This window comes from Coffea eugenioides, chromosome 1, assembly GCF_003713205.1.
Source record: "Coffea eugenioides isolate CCC68of chromosome 1, Ceug_1.0, whole genome shotgun sequence".
Classification (NCBI taxonomy): domain Eukaryota; kingdom Viridiplantae; phylum Streptophyta; class Magnoliopsida; order Gentianales; family Rubiaceae; genus Coffea; species Coffea eugenioides.
Genome location: NC_040035.1, coordinates 51,116,529 through 51,138,307, shown reverse-complemented (window position 1 = coordinate 51,138,307; position 21,779 = coordinate 51,116,529). Strand labels below are relative to the sequence as shown.

Here is a 21,779-nt window from a genome sequence, read left to right as displayed (position 1 = left end):
CTCTCCTTTAGTTCCCCCATTGTATGGCCTGACTTCCCCAGCTTCTGCCAAACGATGCGGTCAGCCGAAGTGATGATGATTTTTAAGCCAGATTAGTCATATATTTATAGTAGCCAACCTTCCCTCGACTTTGCTTTTCTTCACTTTCTCTGACAAAGATTGATTGTCAGAGTGGATGCCAATAGTATGAAATAGGAGTTTGTTTATTATTTAGTTTTTAAAAAGGAGTCTAAAAAATTGGCTGCTGCAAACGGGTGGTAGCCGGAAACTAAAATATACAATTAAATTTTGAAACAGACGGCAAAAGACGAAAGCGAGTAACCAACCATAAAAGAGACGTGAACTAACGTGAACATGTAAAGATCACAAGAAGACGAATAAAACGTAAAACTGATTTTGGTAGACTTCCCCGCAACAAAAAAGTTCTTTTTCTTTTCCTTTCATGTCCAGAATTAAAGCTTTTTATATGGATCCGCAATATAGAGAAGTATTAGTAATCTAGAAGAACAGCACTAAATTCCAAGGTTTAAATGATGATAAGGTTATCTCCAACGTGGCGAAGCTATCCATCTTTTCTGCTGCGAGATTGAGTCCTTTTTGTTTTCCTTCTGTTGGGCGTGGAATTAGTTTTGTGGTTCATCATGTACGTTAGCAAAAGAGGAGTCGTGATGTTGATGATCCATGAAAAAGTCAATTTTTGGTAGCAAAATCCCGTCTCCGTACTGTGCTCCGATCGGTGTTCGTATCAGATTCCCTAATGTATTCGTATGTAAATGTAAATGTTAGTATTAAGTAATTATGCAAACGTTGAATTTGATGATGATCTAACCTAATTAAAGACACCGTCGCCGCTTTCCAGTCCAAGGTGACTTTTTTATGTAGAGAACTCAATTGTTTTCTTCTTTACACAAGCAAATTAATTCCCTTCAAAATTTGGTGTGGCTTACCTTCTTCAGAGATCAACTATGTCCACCACTAAAGTTTATGTAGTGTAAGTATTATTCGGACCAGTGATTTTCGTCCCCTTGATCTATATATGTTTTTGGATTGTTGAATAAAAGCTTTGATTTTGCTATATAGATATTATTCACTGTACGGGCATGTAGACAGTATGGCAAGAGAAATACAGAAAGGAGCCAATTCTGTGGAAGGAGTTGAGGCAACCCTTTGGCAGGTACTTCTCTGATGACCCTTTTGCGAAGATGTTAGCTTGGATGTAAAGATCTAATTTTTTTACTGAATAGTTTTGATGGAAAGATGTAGGTGCCTGAGACTTTGCCGGAGAAAATATTGGAGAAGATGAGGGCTCCCGCAAAAGCAGATGATGTGCCCGAGATTAGGCCGGAGCAGCTTGTGGAGGCTGATGGTTTTCTGTTTGGTTCTCCTTCTCGGTTTGGGATGATGGCTGCCCAAGTCAAGGCTTTCTTTGATGCTACTCATGAACTTTGGGCTACTCAGGCGCTTGCTGGCAGGCCTGCCGGGGTCTTCTGGAGTACCGGTTTCCATGGTGGTGGCCAGGAGCTTACCGCGTGAGTTTTTTCTGCTTCATTATCTTTATGGTTCGATTATTCAGAATCTGCGTTTGCGTTGAACTGAAAATATTAGGGGATTATATGCATGATTAATGTGATCGGATTCGTGGGATCTTGCTTTAGTTTACCTTGATTAATTTCAGGAGGTAGCTGGGATAGAACACCTTAATTACTACTCTGATGGTCTATGAGGATGATCATGAATTTGAAGAATTGTCTATGATTTCGGGTCCTGTGGGAGCTTTGCTTGATAGCTTTGGAATTTCCTCCTCTCTATAAAAAAATTGACACGGTTACAAAGTCTCTGCTGGAGTCATACATATTGAAATTATTTCCTCTGACGATCCAGAAGCCCAACTTTCGTTTTCTGCCTGTAAATGTTGTCAATTCTACATGGTTAACCCATTTTTCATGTGTGGAAGCGGTGTATTGGTACATCAACCAAGTAGTACTCCCCTCTCTAATGGTTTATGATTGTAGTTTAAGTTATCTGCCTAAGCTTCTATTTGGAGTTCCTAGACAACTAACAAGGGAATAGGAAGTGCTGATATTTGAACAGTTAGCCTCCTTTATCAGATGAATGGTTCCACAAAGAGTTATATTTGCTTTTATTTCCCTTTCCAGCTCCTGCCCGCACTTACCTTTCTTAGTGCTGGATAACTTCAAGAATCTGAATTTGACTGAAACACTTCCAGTTCCAAGTGCTAGGCCCCCTTTTCCTTGTGTTCAATTGCTACTTACTAATCCTGACACCATTTGTTTGTTGCAGATTAACATTCATAACACAGTTGGCACACCACGGGATGATATTTGTTCCTCTTGGGTATACCTTTGGGAGTGGAATGTTTGAGATGAATGAGGTAAAGGGTGGATCTTCCTACGGCGCTGGAACTTATGCAGCAGACGGATCTCGTCAGCCTACGAAGCTGGAACTTCAGCAAGCCTTTCATCAGGGAAAGTACGTTGCTGAAATTACCAAAAAGCTGAAAAAATCTTCCCCTCAAGTGTAGCGAATATCAAGTTGTACTAGTTTATACCAAAATTTGCAAGTGTTAAAAATTACATCAATGACTTTGAACTGTACAAGTCACCTTATCACGCCCGTTTCCGCAAAGAACAATAAAATTCTAACAAAAAGGTAATGATATTTTGGTGTAAATTTTTTTTTCAATTTTATTGTTATCAACTTTCGATGAGATATTTTACGATATTTCACACCAACAAATATAAAATTTTCAAAAAAGTATTATAATATTTATTTAATGTTCGATTAAGGTCGATGAACTTACAAATCTCATATAGTAAATTGAAACTCGAACTCATCAAACCATTTGAACTATTCGAACTCAAGTTTAAACTTTCATTGAGCAGTTCAAAACTGAAGTTTGACTTTTCACTGGATAACTCAATTGAGTTCGATTTATTTTCATCCTTATTATCTATTAGTTAAATCGAAATTTCTCTCTCTGGAAAAAAAAATACAAAAATAATAGAAAAAAGTTATGGGCCAAAATCTTTCTGGTCCGTCAGATAATTTTGGACAAATTAACCACATGGGCAAATTTTGGACAAAAAGTTAGGCTTTGTTTGGATTGCATTTTTCTAGATTATTTGTAAAAAAATTACTGTAGCGATTTGATATACTCCTTTCCTTTTTTTTATAACTGACGTTTAAGAAATTTGCTCTAGTGTACTTTTATCTGTCGTTTTATTATCCCCATACAGTATTAATTATTTTTTCACACTTTTACCCTTTTATCTCTCTTTTCCAATACAGGGTTCTTAATTACTACTTTTGGCCTAAAAAAATAGCACCATTTAGTACTCTAGTGAGAGAAAATATGGGTGAATTAGACAATTAATGAGGGTACAAAAGGAAAGTAGTGTACAGATTTAAGCAATGAAAAACGTTTCTTAATTGGTGTGCAAAACCTTAAACGTTAGATATAAAAAAACGGAGGGAGTATATGAGGTAAAAAGGTGATTGGGAAATGTGTTCACGGAAAACGTAGAAAAATTGCTGTCCAAACAAAAGATTTCCAAAATGTTGGAGAAAAATTTGGCTGTTCTTGTTAAGCCAATGTTGATTAACTTGAAACATAATTGGGTATTTAATCTGAAACGTAATTGGGCATTTATAGTTTAGGGGGAGATTTCAAGTTTTACAGCGAGAGCGCTCGAGAATTTGAACTTAGAAACTTGAAACATAATTGGACATTTAATCCGAAGGCCATTAATGATTAACCCGAAGCGTAACCGCTAATCCTCGCAAAGTCCAGTGCTAACTGTCAACTCTTACATTCTACAAAGCGTTGGCAGTCGGGTAGACTTTGTGCGTGTATTTGTATTCTGTCTTTGTCACAATTCACAAAACTCAGCTATAATACTCAATCAGTCATCATCTACTTCTCCCTCTGCCGTTCCATATATTAATTAAGAGAAAAATGGAGAGCCTGTGGCGATCGGTGACCGGCGCCAACCCGGACCCATCAGACTATTCCGGAGTGGAGTTCTGGTCCAACCCGGAGCGCTCCGGTTGGCTGACCAAGCAAGGCGAGTACATCAAAACCTGGCGTCGTCGCTGGTTCGTTCTCAAACAAGGCAAGCTGCTCTGGTTCAAAGACCCTTTTGATTCCTCCACCAGCTCCGCCATTCCACGTGGCGTCATCTCCACTGCCGATTGCCTCACCGTCAAAGGCGCCGAGGACGTCCTCAACAAGCCCTTCTCTTTCGAGCTCTCCACTAGCAGGGATACCATGTACTTCGTGGCTGATTCGGACAAGGAGAAAGAAGATTGGATCAACTCCATCGGACGCTCAATTGTGCAGCATTCCAGGTCCGTTACTGATTCTGAGGTCATTGATTACGATAGCAGCAGGGCTTAATTTCCGCCTTTCCAATGTAATTTTGGCTTTGCCCTTCTACTGGTAGACTGGTCCTAGGATTTTATTTACCATTTGGGGGGCACTCGGCTGCATCATGTATGTATGTGATCGTGAAGGTTGTTCGTGAATTAGTTGAATGGTGATGTTAAATTTGTGATGTCTTTGTTTAATCTATTTGTAATTAACCTTAATGCCTTTGGTTAGCACTTTGTTATCGTGAATTAAATTGTTGAGATTGTTGTTCCATCTCTATAAGTCAAGTTCAACAAGGAGCGGCAATTGTAATCTACATCCCCAGGTTAACTACAGAAACAAACAATTTCAACGTGTTTGATCTTTATTGAAGAATCCTTATAACAACCAAAATTTTGTACTGCTCTTATCTTCTTTTAGAAATTAGAATGGACAGTTATTGGTCCAGGATAAAAAAAATTCTGAAAATATCATATTGTCATTGCATCTTTTAGTAAGGATGCGTGCCGCCCCTGGTTACAGTTCCTTGCTTTTTTGATGTTTGCCTCTGATGGAAACTAGTCTCTGCCCAGCTTCTTTGTTTTCCAGTCTGAGTCTTGGGAATTTCGCTGTGCATGACACTCCAATTCTAGTATAGCTTAAACATTCAGTGGGTTTGATCACAGGAAAATAGGCATGCGCAGTAGCTTTTTAGGGGTTCTTGCATCTCTTCTTTGTAAACTAAATTCGACTCTGTTGCTATACACATCTTCGTGTTTTCATATGTCACATGCAAAAATACGACAGAAACTGAGTTCTGGAGTGTGTGTTTCCTTGTTGCAATCATTCACGAGGTCTTTGCTTTCCATTCGATATGAGCTGAACCTATAATAATTTGTGAAGAAAATCTATCAGCGAGCTGTCCTATGGTAGATGGGGACTAGTTTATTCCTTCTTAACTTTTCTGGCGAAGTACGCTGCAACGAAACTAATCAAGAGAGCTAGCGACGGGGATGGGATGAGCTTAACTACTATCTACCCCGAAAACAATAATGCTATATGGATTAAACATGAGCTTCGACAGGGAATAATAGTCTCGGAGTGAAGTTATGAAATGCGGCCACAAAAGCTTAAATCCCAAAAATAATCATCTGCACTGAAAACTTCTGAAGACTCGTTGGGGGGTGGAATCTTGCCTACAAGCTAGCTGAAATGGTATAGAACAATTCTGCCTGACAGGCCGTTGCTGGAAAATCTGTGTATTCAAAACTTTTTTAAGTGATGCATGGACGGAATGCCCTACAAAGAGATCATCCGGCAGTTAAAGTGGTTTCAAGTCAACGATTACCATAGGCTTGACTATCTCAGCAAACAAAACAACTTACTGTTGTTCAATACTGCAAGTTTTACAGTATGTTTCAGGTTTCTAACTAACCACCAACCTTTGAGCTGGTGGCCACCATCTAGCCATTAAGGCCACCAAAAATGTCACATTTAAGTGGCTTGCTTCAAAAATTCAGCGGGTGTGCAGTGCACCCGTCTGGTCCGGTGGTGGTTCAGTCCTCTCCGGATTATCCCTGGGCCTCCTTAAGTCCGCCTCCTCCCCCTTAGTGTAAGATAGATTAGGTTATACAACAGTTGTCGTATCCGAAAAAAAAAAAATCAGGTTTCCAACTCCGGTGGGGAAGGGGCCTGACTGTGAACAAACTGGATGATATCTCAGGACAAAGAGTTAAGGATGAAAGGCACATAATTTGCCAGGGAAAGTTGCCATTCAAATTATTTTCACAATCAAATTCAAAGCAAAATTACGTTTATTGAAATGCTCATTCTCTCTAAAAGATTCAGCTTTTGCAGTTGCCCTTGACCCTTATCTTCAGAATGCTGCTAGTTCTCCAAGCTTGAAAAAGTTAGTACGTGGTAACAACAGAAAAGAAGAAAGGCGAAAACTGAAAAAACGCAAAAAACTGGACCGGTATTTAAGGGGGGAAATTGCTGATATAATAAACTCGGGAGGCCAAAGGTCAACTTGCTCATAATTACAAGGAGGTTCATTCTAATTACGCCCGGAGTTGATTGATGATTGGTTGTTCGTTAAAAAAAAAAAGAAAAAAAGATTGGTTGTCCGAAAACATTAAAACATTAATCAGCGATCCCTCCAGTTCCAGAATCTGCAAGTGAAAAGTTTAACGGAGGGGATGAAATTCTTCTTTACGTTGAGTTCCATCCATGTATAGCTGAATTAGAACAGTTTGAACCCCAAATGCTTGTGGAGGACGATTAACATTTTATTAGCCATTACTAAACGATGCGCACGGGATGGTAATCATCTTATGTCCTGTGTAGTTTGATAGAAAGCCAGGAAAAGAGTGCCACAAGCAAAGCAAAACTCATGGCCATTTCATGCACCCCTGCTATCAACAACCTTCCACTTAACTGCCACCCAACTCCTGTTTCCATAACTGTCAATAACGAACGTTACTTCGCAGACCACCCTCTACTCTTACAGCTGGACCGATGCTCCGACTCTACACAGCTCAAGCAAATTCACGCTCGAATGCTACGAATCGGGCTCTTTTCCGACCCTTATTCGGCCAGCAAGCTCATCCAGGTCGCAGCTTTCTCGGAAGTCTCAAGCATCCAGTATGCCCAGAAAGTGTTTGATCAAATTCCCCGCCCAAATCTTTACTCTTGGAACGCCCTCATTCGCTCCTATGCTTCCAGTCAAGAACCCGTTAATGCCCTTTTGATCTTTATCAAAATGCTTCATGGGAGTGATGAATTGCCTAATAAATTTACGTTTCCTTTTCTGATCAAAGCCTCTGCACTGCTTTCAGCTCTGTCGGTTGGAAAAGGGCTCCACGGGATGGTGCTCAAATCGGAGTTTGGGTCTGACTTGTTTGTTCTTAATTCTTTGATCCATTTCTATGGTGAATGCGGGTGTTTCGATATGGCGTACCGGGTTTTCATGAGCATGCCCAAAAGGGACGTTGTTTCTTGGAATTCAACGATCGTCGGGCTTGCACAAGGCGGTTATGCTGAAGAGTCATTGGACTTGTTCTTCAGGATGGAGGGAGAAAATGTGAGGCCCAATGACGTCACCATGATAGGAGTCCTGTCAGCTTGCGCAAAGAATTTAGACTTGGAGCTCGGGAGGTCAATGCATTTGTATATTAGGAGAAATGGGATTAAGGAGAGTTTGGTATTAAATAATGCAATTCTTGACATGTATGTGAAGTGTGGGAGTATGGAGGATGCAAAAAGATTGTTTGACAAGATGGGGGTTAAGGACATTATTTCATGGACAACTATGCTTGTCGGGTACACGAAGGTGGGGGATTTTAGTGCTGCTAGGAGTCTTTTTGATACAATGCCTTGCCAAGATATTGCTGCATGGAATGCTCTTATCTCGGCTTATGAGCAGAATGGTAATCCTAAGGAGGCATTGGCTACTTTCAATGAATTGCAGCTCAGAAAGGAGGCTAAACCTGATGCAGTTACACTTGTTTGTGCGCTGTCAGCATGTGCTCAGTTGGGGGCAATCGATTTAGGGGGCTGGATTCATGTATACATCAATAAACATGGTATTAATTTAAATTGTCATCTCACTACTGCATTGATTGACATGTATTCTAAGTGTGGGGATTTGGAGAAGGCACTTGAAGTATTTCATTCTGTGGACAATAGAGATGTTTTTGTATGGAGTGCCATGATTGCTGGCTTCGCAATGCATGGGCGTGGAAGGGAAGCAATAGGTCTTTTCTTGAAAATGCAAGAAGCTAAGGTCAAGCCTAATTCTGTTACTTTTACCAACTTATTAAGTGCTTGCAGTCACTCAGGGCTGGTGGATTCTGGAAGGGGCATTTTCAATCAAATGGAGTCAGTTTTTGGGGTTGTGCCTGGGGTCCAGCACTATGCTTGCCTGGTTGATATTCTTGGTCGTGCAGGTCACTTGGAAGAAGCACTTGATGTAATTGACAATATGCCCGTTTCCGCTGGGGCATCAGTGTGGGGGGCTCTGCTTGGTGCGTGCAGGCTTCATGGAAACATTGACATAGGTGAACGGGCTTGTAGCAATTTGCTTGAATTAGAGCCTCAAAATGATGGAGCCTATGTGCTTTTATCTAATATTTATGCTAAATCAGGTAGATGGGACAAAGTTTCAGAATTAAGGAAGCTTATGAGAAACTCTGGACTAAAGAAGGAACCCGGTTGCAGCTTAATTGAGGTGGATGGCAATGTTCATGAATTTCTTGTTGGAGATAATACTCACCCTCTTTCAAAGAATATCTACCTGAAATTGGATGAGATTGCGACTAGATTGACATCTGTTGGTTATGTGCCAATGAAATCCCAGCTGCTGCAACTTGTTGAAGAAGAACATGTGCAAGAGCAGGCATTATATCTTCACAGCGAGAAGTTGGCTATGGCGTTTGGACTTATTAGTATAAGCCCATCCCAACCAATTCGAATTGTAAAGAATCTCCGTATCTGTGGTGACTGCCATGCTGCTGCTAAGCTGATATCAAAGCTTTATAATAGAGAAATAGTATTGAGAGACTGTTACCGGTTTCATCACTTTAAAGGAGGCTCTTGTTCATGCATGGATTACTGGTAAATTCTGGAATGCTGGCCTGCAAAAGATTCTTATGCGGGACTCCTATCAACTGGTAAAAATGCAGAGAAAATTTCCAGTAGGCATGGCACCAAGAGCGACTTCACTTATCTGGGACTTAAAACTCCATTAGTGCAAATTTGTCTGTGCCATTTGACACAAGCATAGCAGATGAAATATATGTTAAAAATCCAAAGATGATCAACATGCGAATGATGGAACATGGGGCTAATCCAGTTTACATGCCTAAATGTAATTTTGGCGTTGGAAGCTCAATTTGGAAGGAAAAGGTTGCTGAGCATGCTTCGTCGTGGTAGTCAGGTTGTTGCAGAAACTGGTGACAAATTATTTGATTTCAGAAGCCAAGTTTCTGTGATAATGAGTGGACAAGTGGAACTGATGGTATTGAATGCATGCTATCAAATGGATTGGAGCTTGACCGACTGCTAATGGTTGCATCAGGAATTTGCCAGACCCGTTTACTTTGAAAATTGTCGGGCATGTCCTAGTGCACGTAGTAGCGCACAAAATATTTGGTTGGTCATAGACTACTGGTATGTGGATGACCAGAATATACTTGATTGTAGTAAACACTACTCCTGCATTACATCTAGATTACCAGTATTGGTGGATATATGTATCCAGATCTTGAAATTTCAGGCGAATCATAATACCTCTCATGTGTTGCGTGTTGACTCTAAAAGCTAATACTCCTATCATATAATCATTCTTTTCTGTAAGGATTGGTACTTGGCAGTCAGAACAGTTCATTCTTCCAAGTTACCAAATAAGCAAAATATTAATAAACAATACAGGAGGACACAAAGATACGGGCATGCAGCTGCAATAGTTATACAACTCTCTTCGGTCAAATCGTTGCCAACATGCTACAAAGTCTACAACTTGGCAAACTCGCATACAATTCAGGCTGCTGGTAGCGGAGTCTATATATAAGCCGACAGATTATTTGATCAGAATGCACTTTGATTGCTTTTTTAATGGAGGGTTTTCAAGTGCATTTCAATTCGTTTTACTGTAAAGTAGTACACGATGCGTTCAACTGAAGACCTGAAAATACATGCAAGACGGGATAGTACGGACATCCAATTACAGTGAAAGTGCGCTGTAGTCAGTTCTTTTATTTCTAAACTATAGGCGAATTAAGAAACTACTTGCTAAGAGAGCCGGAAAAAGGAGATAGAAGGAGCTCCTCCCATATTATGGGACTGTTACTAGTGAATCAGCTCGGTGGAAGCTAGTGAATCTACTAGAATATTCACCCGTCCATCTGATTTTTGCATTTCCCTCCTACGTGCACTTTTTCCACTGAATTTTTCTCTGACCGAAACCAGATCATTGACAACTTGACTCATGTTCATTCTGTCTTGAGGAGCCTCCTCTGAGCATGCAACGCCAATTTTAAAAACTGAAACCAATATATCACTGAGCTCAACTCTGCTGCTATGAGTTTCATATCCAACTGCTTCCACCAAATCTCCAGGATCTTCATCGAGCAGAGCAGATTGGTCTACAATTTCCATTACACTATCTGGCAATCCCTTTTTGACCAAGCTATGGAGATTTAGGTACCCTGTAAAGAGTGCATCCGTGGGCCGCCTACCTGTGAAAATCTCCAGCAGTAGAATCCCAAAGCTGTAGACGTCTCCTTGAGTAGACACACGACCACCCATGCCATACTCTGCAAAATTTATTGACCCCTTTCTTATTCTTATCTAACATTAACTTGAAGCCAATATAAAATTCAACAATATTATCCAAGATTTACAAGAATCTCAAATTCTAAGATCAGTAGAAAAATTTACCTGGAGCAGCATAACCTATGGTGCCCTTGATCCCTAGTGAACTAAATTGATTCAGATCAGCATCTTCCCTGGAGTTGGAAATTAGAAGCCTTGCCAAACCAAAATCGCTTACATGAGCAGTCAAATCATTGTCAAGCAGAACATTGCTCGGTTTAAGATCACAGTGCACCAAAGATGTTTGGCACTGGTTATGTAGATAATGCAATGCAGAAGCTACGTCTATAGCTATGTTTATCCGTTGGAAGATGCTAAGACCTTTCTGCTGCATCTGTTCACCATCTTGATGCAGCCATTTCTCCAGACTTCCATTTGGCATGTATTCATATACTAGTGCTTTAAAGTCATTGCCATTGAAGTCTACGCTTGAGCAAGCAGTAAGAATCTTCACAAGGTTCCTATGCCTTATGTTCCGCATGGCTTGACACTCGGACAAAAAGCTCTTGAAAGCTCCCTTCTTTTGAAGCTTGATGACTTTGATAGCAACTATTTTTGCATCTGGACCAAGACATCCTTTGTACACAGTTCCAAAATTACCTGATCCTATCAAATTGTGTGATGAGAACCCTTCAGTTGCATTTAGCAAGTCATTGTAAGAAACCTTCTTGTATATTTGGTCGCTCAAAGACGCTGAAGTAGGTTTCTTTTTCACCTTTCTCATCCAACAAAGCAAAAGTAAAAGCAACAGCAGGGCTAAACATGAAGAAACAACAACAATCAGTATCACCTTTATCGCAGTTTTCTTCTTTGATCCTCTGGGTGATTGCCTTGGACATGGCTGCAAATGCAGCCCCTCGATGCCTCCACAAAGTTTTGCATTGCCCCGCACTTGAACAGAACTAGCATCTGCAAAGACGCCTTCAACCGGTATCTTACCCTCAAGATGGTTGAATGAGAGATTCAAATAACGTAAAGTTGAGAGCTCGGCCATGCTTTGCGGAATGTGCCCTGACAAGTTGTTACTAGAAATATCTAAATACTGAATGTTTTTCAGACTAGTCAGGGATGGAATTTCTCCTTCTAAGTCATTGCTTTGCATATAGAGTGATTCCAGGGACAAACAATTTGCCAGGGTGCTTGGAATTCTCCCAGAGAGTTTGTTGTTCGAAAGATCAAGCACTGCAAGATTTGTCAAGTTCCCAACCTCCTCGGGCAACGGACCACTGAAGAAGTTTTGAGACATATCAAGGACAAGCGAAAGGGATGAAAGGCGCATGATTTCTTTTGGTATGGAACCAGTGAGGTTGTTCTTTGAAAGTTCTAGTCTCTGGAGGAACCTACAGTTACCGAGACTAGCAGGAATACTTCCTTCCAAGTTGTTATCTTGAAGGTAAATATACAAGAGGCCTGTGATGTTTCCCAAGGAAGAGGGCACGACTCCTGTCAATCGATTTGATTCAAAATGAAGGGTTTTCAAGTTCGAAAGCTTTCCTATGGATTCTGGAATGCTACCACTTATCAGAGTTTCTTTTATGCTGAGAACATTCAAGTTGAAAAGTTCAGAAATATCTTTAGGTATGGTTCCATGGATCATGTTTTGTCCAACAAGTAACCGTGTGAGCGAGGTTGATAGATTAGTTATAGAATCAGGTAACTTACCTCCAAAATGGTTCTGAGCAATATCAAGAAACTCAAGATTTTGGCAATTGCTGAGAGAACTAATAAAATTCAAATCACCAGAGGCCCCACTTCCCAGCTGGTTGGTAAGGACATTAAGCCAGAATAGGTTTCGAAGGTTCCCAAAACTCAGTGGTACATTTCCAGTGAAATAGTTCTCAGGAAAGTCTAGCTGTAGAAGCTCTGAACAATTTGACAGTGAAGCTGGAATAAGTCCAGTAAAAGAATTGTTTGCCAAATACAGTCTTTGGAGTTTGGGAAAGAAAAGGCCTATGTCAGGTCTAAGACTACCTCTAAATTTGTTAAATGACAAACCTATGAGCTGAAGAGATGATAAGTTAAAAAGAACAGGAGGAAATTCTCCAGAAAGAGAATTCCATGACATACCAAGGGACACCAAGCTTCTGAGTTGAGCCATTGTATCTGGAAATCCTCCCTCCAGATCATTGTATGAGATATAAAGCTCTTGAAGGGATGTAAGATTCCCAATGGAAGCTGGGATAGTTCCTGTGAGGTTGTTGTTCTTAAGATAGAGCATGACCAGCTTTGTCAGTGAACCAAGTTCAGGAGGAATGTGTCGTTCAAGAAAATTGTGGTCTAGAATAAGATAAGTGAGGCTTTGACAATGAGAAAGATTGGCTGGAATTTCACCTTTTAAGAGATTATAACTTAAGTTTAGAGTCTGAAGCCTGAATAGATGTCCCACTTCTGAGGGAATCACACCATGGAAGGAGTTGTCTGATAGGTCAAGCACGCGAAGAAATGAAAGACTTCCAACATGAGGAGATACAGAACCAGCCAATCTCCGTCCTCTTAGATCCAAACTGTTGACCCTCTGGTGTTTGAGCCCACATTCCACCCCAGTCCACTGGCAAAAATGGAGAGTTGCATTCCAAGAGTCTAAGACACCATCAAGATCCTCAGTTATTTCTGATTTGAATGCCAGAAGCGCAAGTTCATCAGTCTCATTCCTGACTACGGCTGCTAAAACATTGCCAGGAAAAGAGAAGTTAATGACCATGAAAAGAATTGCATGGAAGGTTAAACAGAAGGACAAGCTTAAACTAGAAACATGGAATTCCATTTGGGAGTTAATTGCTTGAAGTTTTCGGAGAGAAGCGGCTAAGAATGGCACAACTGTATGACAATGTAAGCAACAGCAATGGAGCCTATTATATACTACTCCTTTTTCCTCTTGTTCAATTTTCACTTGACTATTTTTACTTTTCCTTGCACTTTCGCTTGAGTACGCGAGCAAAGGGAACTACTAAACAATTGAAAAAAGTGGACGCTTCATTTCAACTTTGCAAATCAAGCCCAGCGCTGAAAGAAGCTAGTCGCAAGTGGTAAAAGAAAAAGAAGACTAGTAACCCAAACTAGAAAATGGACCGCATTCGACTTCATTTGGATTACCATACCAGACTGGGCAAGCGACAAACCCTGGACATTGACTTGCATTTGCAGATCTAGATACCATCCATCAATTCTTAGTCGTAGTAGTTCCTCGCTAGCTGCGGGGAACTTTAAGGCACAAAATTGCAAATTTAGGGAATCCAGCGGTCTTTGCCGCTGTTTTATTTTTATGTGAACGGTTGACTTTAACAAAACAGAGTTTTCTTTGTTTATCATAGATTGCTATCTGAATTGGATTGCGAGCTGCATATCGAGATTTGTAATTCCATGGACGAAATTATAATTTGATCAACGGCCAAAGCTGAAGTTTTAAACTTCGTGGACATTATAGCAAGTCAATATTCAAAAGCTGCTTGTTCTGGAATGGGGAGTAGGCTTGTCTTGAATCATTAAATAAATTGTACATTGCTTTGATGGGCGGACATGACTTTTGACGGAAACTTCCAAACCATTGCCCATACCATCGCCTGCTTTCTACTTTCTACTGCTAATCGTTCGTTCGCCTGCCAAAATGACAACAGCTTGTTGACTTTTGAATGTGTGAAAACGAGAGAGAGAGAGAGAGAGAAGATACGAGAGATCCAGCCCTATGGATTGATAATCCTTTTACGTTGTTGTCAATCCGATAATTTCGCAATCAGAATTCTACTGAAATAACCCACCACTCATTCTCAAACGGCCAAGTGGATAAAAGGAGTTGAACTTTTTGGATCCAACTACAATTAGGGTTGCATTATACATTAAGCGAAGAAACTTAATAAGATGTAGTACACCTGCAGTTTGAATTCCTATGCCGCCAGGCTGCATTCCGGTAACCCTGACTTTCACAAAAATGAGGGATATCATTAACAGATACATAATGATGCAACGCAGAAAATAAGATGATCAGCGAAGTGTAGAAGGAAACCTGGATTAGAAGGGGAAAAAGTCCCAATGGTCCTTAAACTTTTATCCAGGTAAACTTTTAGCCTTCTAACAATTAGAAGTAAACTTTTGGTCCCCGATCTATCAAAAGTGCAAAATATTGGTCCTTCCGTCAATTCCAACAGTTGAGAATGACAGAAAGCAACATCACATGCGATGCACGAGGAATTAGCAGGGGCATTCTTGTCTGCCTACGGGATTCTGCCAATAATTTCAACAAGAAGAAGAAGCAGAATCATCACCACCATCGTCGAACTAAGAAGATGATATTCTTCCACAGAAGATGTGCACCATTTGCCTAGACCACATAGATTTGAAGCTCAAGGTGAGGTAGCTTTCCATGTCCACTCATGTCTTCCACAGAGATTGCCTAGATAAGCAGTCGATTCCAGTTAAGTTGCTTGCCCACTCAGTAGATCTTTGTTGTTGTCGTCACCAATCTCAACAGATGTGTTCTTGTCGCTGCCATCGGAGATCCACCTCTAGCCCCGCTCCAGCACAATGTTTCCTTAATTACCAGTTGACTTTTCTTTATTTTCTTTTTATTTTTTTGGGAAATTTTAAACCTCTATTTCGTAGACATCATCCACACATGGAAAGATGAGGTAGTTTTAGATCTGTAACTAATTGTTACTGATACGATTTAGTACTAACACCCCCCTTTTCTCCCTATTCAAATATCTTCATTTTTTCTGGTTTTTCATCTTCACTATAATTTTTAGGGAAAAAAGTCCTAGTGCCAACCATCGGTGGACCCATTACTGAGAAATCATTCAAGGGGATTATTGAACAAAAAAAAGGAACCAAAAACCTTGATATGGTTTCTCACCTAATAGTTGTCGTATGTCTAATGGAACTGACAATGATATGGTGAAAGCAAGACCTTGGTTCTTCATAAAATTGAAGTCTATTTCACTGCTGCTGGTACTCATAATTGCTTTGTATATCAATATGGGGTATTGATTCTCCTTTCATGGAGTTACCATCCATCAATCTCTAACATCTTGAAATCCTTAAAGCTTCCTGAACCCTCACAACTTGCTGTTTCGGCAAAAGCCAACTTAAATGGGTTTGGTAAGAGATTGAAGCAGCTTTAATTTGACTCAATTTCTCATCTGTCCCTGCTGATTAATAATATTGGCAGAGGAGATAATATTCATGAATTTGACTCATCTGCAAGCGACGTGTTGGTTTCCAACTTTCTGGTGGACTACAATGCCCTTAATTTGTTCTCATGTTTCACACGTAATAATGGTTTTCGTCACTCATAACTACTAAACTTAACAGAAGAACCAATAATTTGTTCTTTTGATAGATCGGAGGCCAAAAATTTACTATTAATTATTGGAGGGTCAAAAGTTCACCTGATTAAAAGTTGGAGGGCCATTGAAACTTTTTTCCCGGATTAGAATGGTAGTAACAATTGATGACAGCCAGTAGAGTGAATGTCGAAGAACCATTTACTTAATGCAAGTAAGGGGTTCTAAGGGATTTATCCCTAGTCTTAGTCCCGCACAGCCATCACAACTTTGATAATGCAACACTTCAGGAGAGACACTTAACTAATTAAATGCCTTCCATCGGATTTAATGTCTCAAATGGTGCCAGCTTGTAACAAATGCAATACCATGCAGTAAGTCAATTTTGGCCTCGCTGCAATTTTCGTCGTGCACGATAGATTTGGCAGCCTCAAGTACACTCTTGTGCAGCCAAAAAATAAGAGCATGTAGTGTGACGCCCTGAAAAGTATGAGTGTGAGAACCCGAAAATTTTCTAATTTTCTAGGGTTTATTTTTTTAATCGCCCGCCTTTTCTACATTTTCTTGATTAGAAAAATTCCCCAAATAAAGTTTATGAGCAAAAATAGTTTTAAAATGATTTTTCTAGTATCGGTTAGTTTTTGAGAAATTAAAAGCGTATTTTGGACGTGGGACCCGCAAGTGCGGTAAATGCATTATATTTTTGACAACTTGTTGTAATTTTGTATTAAGTGATATTATTTTACAATGTGTTAAGATATTTGTATTGGAGAGACAAAAAGATAAGTTTTGAACCAAAAGGGTGACAAGTGTCATCTTCCTATTCAACCTTGACTTTGACCATTATTTCTTACCTTTACTAATACTCAATTTTGACCCAAAAATCACCTAAATTTCTGCAAGCTTGGCCGAACCTCTTGGAGCAAAAATACAAGAAGAAATCCTTCAACTCCAACTCCATTTCTTGCTCAATCTTGTGAATCAACCGTTAAAATTTCAAATTCCTCCACAAAAGTCACTTGTTTAGGAAGATTGAAGGTAGTGGTGGAGTGATTAGAGAAGGCAAAGGACTAAGCCATCAACTTTCTTGATATATCAAGGTTCATGTCTAGCAATCCTTTCTTTGTTCTTGATTATGCTAAATTAGAGACTTGTGATGGCTAAAGAGATGATTTTATGGATTATATCTTGATTTTGGTTGAATTGGTGAAGTTTTATAATTATTGGGGATTTTTCTGTTTTCATATGGATATGATTATGGGGTCATGTATGATGATTGGAAATGATGTTTAATGATTCTAGAAGGTGGAAAAAGTGGAAGATTGCAAGTAAATTCTGTTTTGGAAGAAATCTGGAAAATTAGGGTTCTTGGTTCTTCATTCTGTCCGAAATTTTTGGTCCTAGATAGAGGCCGAATTGGCCTTACCTCAAAACATGAAAGTTGTAGGGAATGACATTTTAGAGGTGCCTACAAAATTTCAGGTCAATCGGAGTAGTGTAGAGTGAGAAAAGTCGAAATTACTATTGCTGTTCTGGTTTACCCGAAATTGGGATTTGCGACTGTAATTGGTTGTTTTGGCTGGAATTGCTTCCGAATTGGTTGTTGAGGCCTTCTGATGAAATTTATCACTGTTTCTTAGCTTTCAACTGGTTTTGGAATTTCTGGATTTGGACTTGTAGAGCCTGAGTTATGATGTTTCCGCTAGAATACGTTTTGGTGAATCTGTTTTACGTTGTTGATGAAGTATCTTGTATTTTTGACCTATTTGCACTCAAAACTGGGTTGAGTGACCTTCTATGATGTTGTAGCCCTGTCTTTTAGCTTCGAAACGGTGTATCTTGCACCTTCATCCGACAATCGTAGCGCCTTTGATACCATTACCGCAAAATGACGTCAAAACTATTTTTCTGGTTTGAGCTAAACTTTCATTTCCGGGCTTTTCCCTAGCTGGACTTGTACTAGTACTACTTGGAGCTTGCTGAATGGCTATTGGATGAACTTGTTGTTGTGTGTGTACCTTTGGGACTGATTTGAGGAAGTAATGAAGCCATGATGGCTGGAAAAGTTAACAAATTCAGGGGAAGTGCTGTCCGAACTTTGAAGGAACTCGTTTGCATTGAGTTTGTGATTTAAGACTTGGATTTGAGCAAGGCAATGATATTTGATGGATGATTTCTGAGTCATGGAGGTGAGTGACCTCAAACTATTTCTAAAATTATTTATGAACCGTTTCTTGCATTATTTACTTTTGAACTGTTTCCAAATTTAATGTTGGAACTGTTTTCTTACATATCATGCGTGCTTGCATATCAGTGTCTTGTTATTATTGATTTTGCTTTCAATGATTGTTAAAACGAGTTTTCTAGGCGAGTGTGTACTTTATCGCACTCGACCTAAATAAATATGAAATTTTCAATGATTAATGATTAAATGCTACTTGCGCATGAATGTAAGCCTTTTGGGCGAACTGGCCATTGCCCCTTGTTACCGGTCGTCTCGAGCCAGAAGTGGACTCGGTCGGGCGATTAGGGACCTGGGTGAACGTTTGGTATACTCGAGTATTACCTTTGTAGGTTGGTGGAGGTTGGTGGAAAATAATGAAATTTCAAATGAAGGACAGGAGAACGAATGTATCCTTTGCACGAATGTTACTATCGCTTTCCATTGTACATGTTTCTTGAATTATTGATACTCCATATTTAATGTTTTGTAAATATTGAAATTGTTTCTGGACTTATCATTTGATTTGAATTGAAAATCATTGAAATGAACTATGGTTAAATCGATTTGATTACTGATTTTACTGGTTACTCGCTGAGCTTCTAACTCACCCCAAAAATATTTTATTCCCATCCACAGGGCTCAAGGCGAAGGAAGGGCTTGTAGCGTTTATTCATGGATTATCTCATGTATGGATTGAACTTGGATTTCCTTTTGTGTAATCATTCATATTGGGATTGTATTGAACGTTTAGAACGTTTAGAATTGATTGGATGTGTAATAGTCTAGTTTTGGACTTCCTCCTGTATACTAATTGTGATCAAGGATCAGAGTGGCGCTGCGGAAGCGTGGACGCTTCGCTTTTGATATGTAAAGATTGGAAACCTTTGATGTATATTTGATATATATATCTTGAAATTCAATTGAGGATTGTAGTGAACGACTGAGTCCCGGCGAGAGTTGGGCAGGCGACCCGCCGAACCCTCTGGTACGCCTTAGGGGGAGGTGGGGCTGTGACATGTAGTCATTAGGAACGCCAAACTTCTGTCCCCGAAATAGAAGATTCCTGCTACCTGTGAGACCTATGCCCATGATCATCTTCAGAATTTCTTGGACAGCTTAGGGAGACTCCCTTATCATGAGTCAACCTTCTGTCTTTCCCTCTACTATCTCTATCTTCGATTTTGTAAGATTCATCTTCATACTTTCTTGATCTTTTCTCATCTCTCCTATTACGATCTTCTCCCCAGTTTGATTCAACATCATGCCTCCTTGACTCTCTATCACGCAAGTCATTCCCGTCATCCCTATGCCTCATATCCGTCTCCTTTGTGTCCAATCTCTTCTCAAGTCCCCTATCTCTGGGAGTCAATTTACTATACTCAGTAATGTCTACCTGAGCCCGTTTTGGTGCCCTTCATCCTGGAACCTCTTGAGTCCATATCTGTCGACCCACGCCCTTCCTGATTAGCAGATTCCAGAACACGGTCTGACACACCAGATTGTTTTCCATTCCTTGTAGAAACCTCGAACTTGTCATTACCCCATCTTGAACGCCTATCCTCCTCGTGACCCCAACCCGTGTTTGCAGCTCTCTGAACCAAGAACAGAAAAGCACAAGCAACTTAAGAGACGCCATCAGATATCCTAGAAACAAAGTAAGCAGCAAAACCTATATGTAATCAACTATCGAAGAACAACAACATTTTCAGGACCAGTAAATTATGACTCAACAAAATACCCATTATATATTGTTTCTTCAGCCACAACCAAAAGTTGTATATTATATATAATATGAATTTTAATTAGATGAGCTCGATTAGACTCAAATAGGCTCGATTGAACTTGATTAGACTCGATTAGATTTAATTAAACTTGAGTTTAAGAGTAAGGTAAACTGAAATTGAGTTCAAATTCGAGTTCGAGTTCGAGCTCAACTTCTAAAATCTCGACAAATTTGAGCTTAGATATCTTACGTCGCTATCTGAACTCGAACTCGATTTGATACGAATGCACTTATATATTTGTTCAACTAGGTTGTTTTATTACGCTAAATATTTCAACAATAATTGTTGAGAGGGGTTAAAGTAGGACTTTCAATGGGTCAGGCCAATCCAAGTTTGACTCGTCCAGTCTTAAAAAAACTCAATGAGCTCGACCTTTCAGTGAGTTAGTCTAAATTTGGGTCTAAAAATAGGCCCAATTTAAATATGAATTAAGTTTGGACCTCATTAAGTTCAAATCCGATATAGGCTCGACCCTTTAATTACCTATATATATAATGGTATATGTATATATAATATTTATATTTTGATAGTATATATAATTATATATTCAAATATATTATTACTAAATACTAAATGTATATAAATTACAAAATACAAAATATACATCTAAAGACTCCTCTGCTAGTTTTCTTGAGAACTAATATTGGTAATGTATAATTGAAACTCTAACATTTCTTATTAGTTGAGTAAATTTTTATATATTTTGCATAATATTGGTTGATTTCTTTTTGGTCTAGAAATACAAATCATCAAGAATGTTTGGATTTAAGTTACAAGGCTATGAAGAAATTCCAACATTTGAAGATGTATTGGTTTATTACCACATATTTTATTACTATTTTTCATGTATTTTGAACGAATTAGATATAAATGTTGTTAAAATTTTTTGATTTATGTATTTTTTAAGAACTATTACTTATGCATATTTAATTTTAATTTTGTAGTTCTGTGAATATTAAATTAATTTTACAACTTAATAGTTATAATAATTATATTAAGAAAATTAAAATTATCAAAAAAAAAAGAAAATTGAAGAGTAATAAGTGAATTTGGACTAAACCTGAATAAGACTGAAAATTCGAATATTTTATGAATTGAGTATGATCTTCATATTTATTAATCCAAAACTCATGGTTAAAAACTTAAAATATTACAAATTAAATGAGTTGAGTCTGAACTTATGAAAACCGACATACATATGACAAGATTGAGGGCTGCAAACGAGTCGAATCGAGTCGAGTTTTGAACTTATCGGGCCGAACTCGACTTAATAATAGGTGGGCTCGAGTTCGAGCTCGACGAGCCAAGAAAATTGAGCATACTTCTAAGTCCAAATTCCAAATTAACACGCGAGTCGCATAATGATTTATACTCTATTATCATTGGAACTTGCGTGAAACTAGGGGCCTATTTGGAAGTTAGTTTTTTGGGCAAGTTTTTTACCTACAAGTTTTTTAACAACTTTTGCTACAAGAACTTCAAAAAACTTCTCAAAGTTTTACATACACACTTCAAAATACACAAAACACACACAAATTCCTCCACCATCCCAACCCAATACACAAAACACACATAAAAAAAATTCCCTTCCCTTTGGCTTTCTTCTTCCTCCACTATCCCGACCCGTCCACCACCTCCATCGCCGACCACCACCACCTCCGGCGCCATTTCCTTTTTTTTTTTGCCTTTCTCCCTCTCCCTGCCATCCTCCCCCTTTATCCAGTTTGACTGCCTTTCTCTTTTTTTTTTTCCTC

General features: G+C 39.2%; 5 protein-coding genes across 6 annotated transcripts; 3 read left to right on the top strand and 2 right to left on the bottom strand.

Moving 5' to 3' along the window:
* The first annotated feature begins 415 nt into the window (after positions 1-415).
* Positions 416-2,699, top strand: LOC113775069 (probable NAD(P)H dehydrogenase (quinone) FQR1-like 3). 2 transcript variants are annotated; one of them, XM_027319804.1, is made up of 4 exons: positions 416-991; positions 1,081-1,174; positions 1,264-1,529; positions 2,302-2,699. In XM_027319804.1, exons 1-4 carry the CDS (start codon positions 966-968, stop codon positions 2,540-2,542), a joined length of 627 nt encoding a protein of 208 aa, XP_027175605.1. In that variant the 5' UTR covers positions 416-965; the 3' UTR covers positions 2,543-2,699. The 2 variants fall into 2 exon arrangements, with proteins under 2 accessions (XP_027175605.1, XP_027175613.1); XM_027319812.1 differs by lacking the exon at positions 416-991 and having other exon boundaries at positions 1,086-1,174; positions 1,258-1,529.
* A 1,164-nt stretch (positions 2,700-3,863) lies between these two features.
* On the top strand, positions 3,864-4,665 carry LOC113761830 (pleckstrin homology domain-containing protein 1). The gene has a single exon (XM_027304984.1). The coding sequence runs from the start codon at positions 3,977-3,979 to the stop codon at positions 4,415-4,417; it is 441 nt and encodes a 146-aa protein (XP_027160785.1). The 5' UTR covers positions 3,864-3,976; the 3' UTR covers positions 4,418-4,665.
* Positions 4,666-6,686: 2,021 nt separating this feature from the next.
* Positions 6,687-9,711, top strand: LOC113782570 (pentatricopeptide repeat-containing protein At2g29760, chloroplastic). Its single transcript, XM_027328456.1, has one exon. It carries the CDS (start codon positions 6,762-6,764, stop codon positions 8,985-8,987), a length of 2,226 nt encoding a protein of 741 aa, XP_027184257.1. The 5' UTR covers positions 6,687-6,761; the 3' UTR covers positions 8,988-9,711.
* Positions 9,712-9,998: 287 nt separating this feature from the next.
* Positions 9,999-13,505, bottom strand: LOC113774447 (putative receptor-like protein kinase At3g47110). The gene is made up of 2 exons (XM_027318982.1): positions 10,808-13,505; positions 9,999-10,683 (listed from the first exon to the last, which is right to left on the bottom strand). Exons 1-2 carry the CDS (start codon positions 13,503-13,505, stop codon positions 10,217-10,219), a joined length of 3,165 nt encoding a protein of 1,054 aa, XP_027174783.1. The 3' UTR covers positions 9,999-10,216.
* Positions 13,506-19,307: 5,802 nt separating this feature from the next.
* On the bottom strand, positions 19,308-21,693 carry LOC113774440 (zinc finger CCCH domain-containing protein 42-like). The gene is made up of 3 exons (XM_027318978.1): positions 21,598-21,693; positions 19,691-19,833; positions 19,308-19,599 (listed from the first exon to the last, which is right to left on the bottom strand). The coding sequence occupies exons 1-3, from the start codon at positions 21,691-21,693 to the stop codon at positions 19,308-19,310; spliced, it is 531 nt and encodes a 176-aa protein (XP_027174779.1).
* Between the last annotated feature and the right edge of the window lie 86 nt (positions 21,694-21,779).

Bases quoted from the DNA above. Each gene is read 5' to 3' on its own strand.
- LOC113761830 (XM_027304984.1), top strand. From the start codon at position 3,977: ATGGAGAGCCTGTGGCGATCGGTGACCGGCGCCAACCCGGACCCATCA.
- LOC113782570 (XM_027328456.1), top strand. From the start codon at position 6,762: ATGGCCATTTCATGCACCCCTGCTATCAACAACCTTCCACTTAACTGC.
- LOC113774447 (XM_027318982.1), bottom strand. From the start codon at position 13,505: ATGGAATTCCATGTTTCTAGTTTAAGCTTGTCCTTCTGTTTAACCTTC. The intron at 10,684-10,807 runs GTAAATTTTTCT...TAAATTTTGCAG, and splicing joins CATAGGTTATGCTGCTCCAG to AGTATGGCATGGGTGGTCGT.
- LOC113775069 (XM_027319804.1), top strand. From the start codon at position 966: ATGTCCACCACTAAAGTTTATGTAGT. The intron at 1,175-1,263 runs GTACTTCTCTGA...GGAAAGATGTAG, and splicing joins TTGAGGCAACCCTTTGGCAG to GTGCCTGAGACTTTGCCGGA. The intron at 1,530-2,301 runs GTGAGTTTTTTC...TGTTTGTTGCAG, and splicing joins GGTGGCCAGGAGCTTACCGC to ATTAACATTCATAACACAGT.
- LOC113774440 (XM_027318978.1), bottom strand. From the start codon at position 21,693: ATGGCGCCGGAGGTGGTGGTGGTCGGCGATGGAGGTGGTGGACGGGTC. The intron at 19,834-21,597 runs GTGTGTTTTGTG...TTCTTGGTTCAG, and splicing joins GGGAAGGGAATTTTTTTTAT to AGAGCTGCAAACACGGGTTG. The intron at 19,600-19,690 runs GTCGACAGATAT...ATTGACTCCCAG, and splicing joins GCTAATCAGGAAGGGCGTGG to AGATAGGGGACTTGAGAAGA.